The sequence below is a fragment of the Mandrillus leucophaeus genome, unplaced genomic scaffold (genome assembly GCF_000951045.1).
Source record: "Mandrillus leucophaeus isolate KB7577 unplaced genomic scaffold, Mleu.le_1.0 Scaffold889, whole genome shotgun sequence".
In the NCBI taxonomy this organism is placed as follows: domain Eukaryota; kingdom Metazoa; phylum Chordata; class Mammalia; order Primates; family Cercopithecidae; genus Mandrillus; species Mandrillus leucophaeus.
In genome coordinates this window covers 538,367-540,088 of record NW_012109685.1, presented here as the reverse complement: position 1 = coordinate 540,088, position 1,722 = coordinate 538,367, and the positions used below count along the sequence as shown (strand labels likewise).

General features: G+C 34.9%; 1 protein-coding gene across 4 annotated transcripts in view; it reads left to right on the top strand.

Moving 5' to 3' along the window:
- The window catches only part of FAM135A (family with sequence similarity 135, member A), a 124,204-nt gene that overhangs the window by 34,828 nt on the left and 87,654 nt on the right, over window positions 1-1,722 (top strand). For all 4 annotated transcript variants that reach the window (XM_011969389.1, XM_011969390.1, XM_011969388.1 and 1 more), the window contains exons 5-6: window positions 234-360; window positions 1,339-1,492. In XM_011969389.1, the coding sequence (XP_011824779.1) occupies window positions 234-360; window positions 1,339-1,492 (281 nt within the window). The remainder of the gene's footprint in view (window positions 1-233; window positions 361-1,338; window positions 1,493-1,722) is intronic.

Here is a 1,722-nt window from a genome sequence, read left to right as displayed (position 1 = left end):
AAGTCTAGTTATAGCAAGCAATGTCAAACATCTAGCCCTAGTTTTTTAATATTCATTTTGTTTTTTCATGATTATTCAAATTATTTTTTTACAATTACTTTAGGAATACTTTAGAACTCATAAACTTGCAAAACCCTTGCTCTTCTATTCCTATAAGATTTTCCTTTGTAAGTATTTAACTTACATTCAAATAGACTCTTATGACAGTAATAATATAATACTTCTTCCTCCAGCTTTCCTCGCCCTGTGAAGACAACTTGGTTAAATAGAAATGCACCAGCACAAAACAAAGATTCCGTGATTCCTTCTCTTGAAAGTGTGGTCTTTGGTATTAACTACACAAAACAGTTATCACCAGATGTAAGAACTGAATATGTTTATAAATCTTTTCCGTATTTTAAAAGAAGTGTTTTTAACTATTTTATTTATGAATGATGTTTTCCTTTTTTTAATTATTTGAGCTCAGCAACTTATAGATCTAATTAAATGTGATCTTAAAATATTGTTTGGTTCTAATTGTCTATTATGAAAACGTGATACTTCAAAATGTTACCAGATTTAGTGGATAGACGTCTTTGACAGCCTGTGCCCTTTAACTTGTTACTATTACGCCTTGGTCCTTTAACAGAACTGGTAGAAGTATTCCAAAGGAGTCTTTAAAGAATAATTGCCAGAGCCGAGACCCAGGGTAGAGTAGCGCAGGCCAGGCGTGGTGGCTCACACCTGTAATCCCAACACTTTGGGAGGCTTAGCCTGGAGGATTGCTTGAGGCCAAGAGTTTGATGCCAGCCTGAGCAACATAGCAAGACCCCACCTCTACAAAAAATAATGGAAAATAATGGTGGCACGTGCTTGTAGTCCCAACTGCTAGGGAGCCTGAGGCAGGTGAATCGCTTGCGCACAGAAGGTTGAGGCTGCAGTAAGCTGCAGTCGTGTCACTTCACTCGAGCCTGGGTGACAAACTGAGACCCTGTATCTAAAAAAAAGAAATTAAAAAAAGAAAGAGTAATGGAAGTACAGCTATTATTATAAAAGAAAAGGGGACACACTATAAAAGCTGAGTGTGCTTCAGTCTAAATGTAATATAAATAACATGCTATCAAAAATAATAATTTAATCTACTTGTTATAAAAATCCACTGTAACTGAAATTACTAGGGCCACATTTCATGCTTAAATTTATTGTTTGAACAACTCTCAAATATTACCAAATTTTTTATATGTATTAGAATAAATTTAGTTGACAGATGGTTAAGTATTTTTTCTTTATTTTTGCAAGTTTCAAATATAACATTTTGTATTACTGACAGTCTGTATCCTACATCTGTTTCTTGTTTAGGGTTGTAGCTTCATCATTGCAGACTCCTTCCTACATCATGCCTATCGTTTTCATTATACACTTTGTGCCACTTTGCTGCTAGCCTTCAAGGGATTGCACAGCTACTTCATTACGGTAACAGAAGAGATTCCCTCTTGTCAGAAACTAGAACTGGGTATGTTAAAAGTAGCGAGACCTATCCTACGGTTCAAATCATTCTCTTCATTCTTATATTGCTAGCTACCAGCTTTGCCATAGTTTTTCTATACTAAAACTACAGTGTGTGTGCGCTTCACTTTACTTCTCTCTCAATTCCATCTTTTTCTACCTTGATAATCACTTTTTGCAGTTTAAAAATGTTTTTCAGAATGCTAAAAAATAGCTTCTTCATGCTAAATTTGAAAC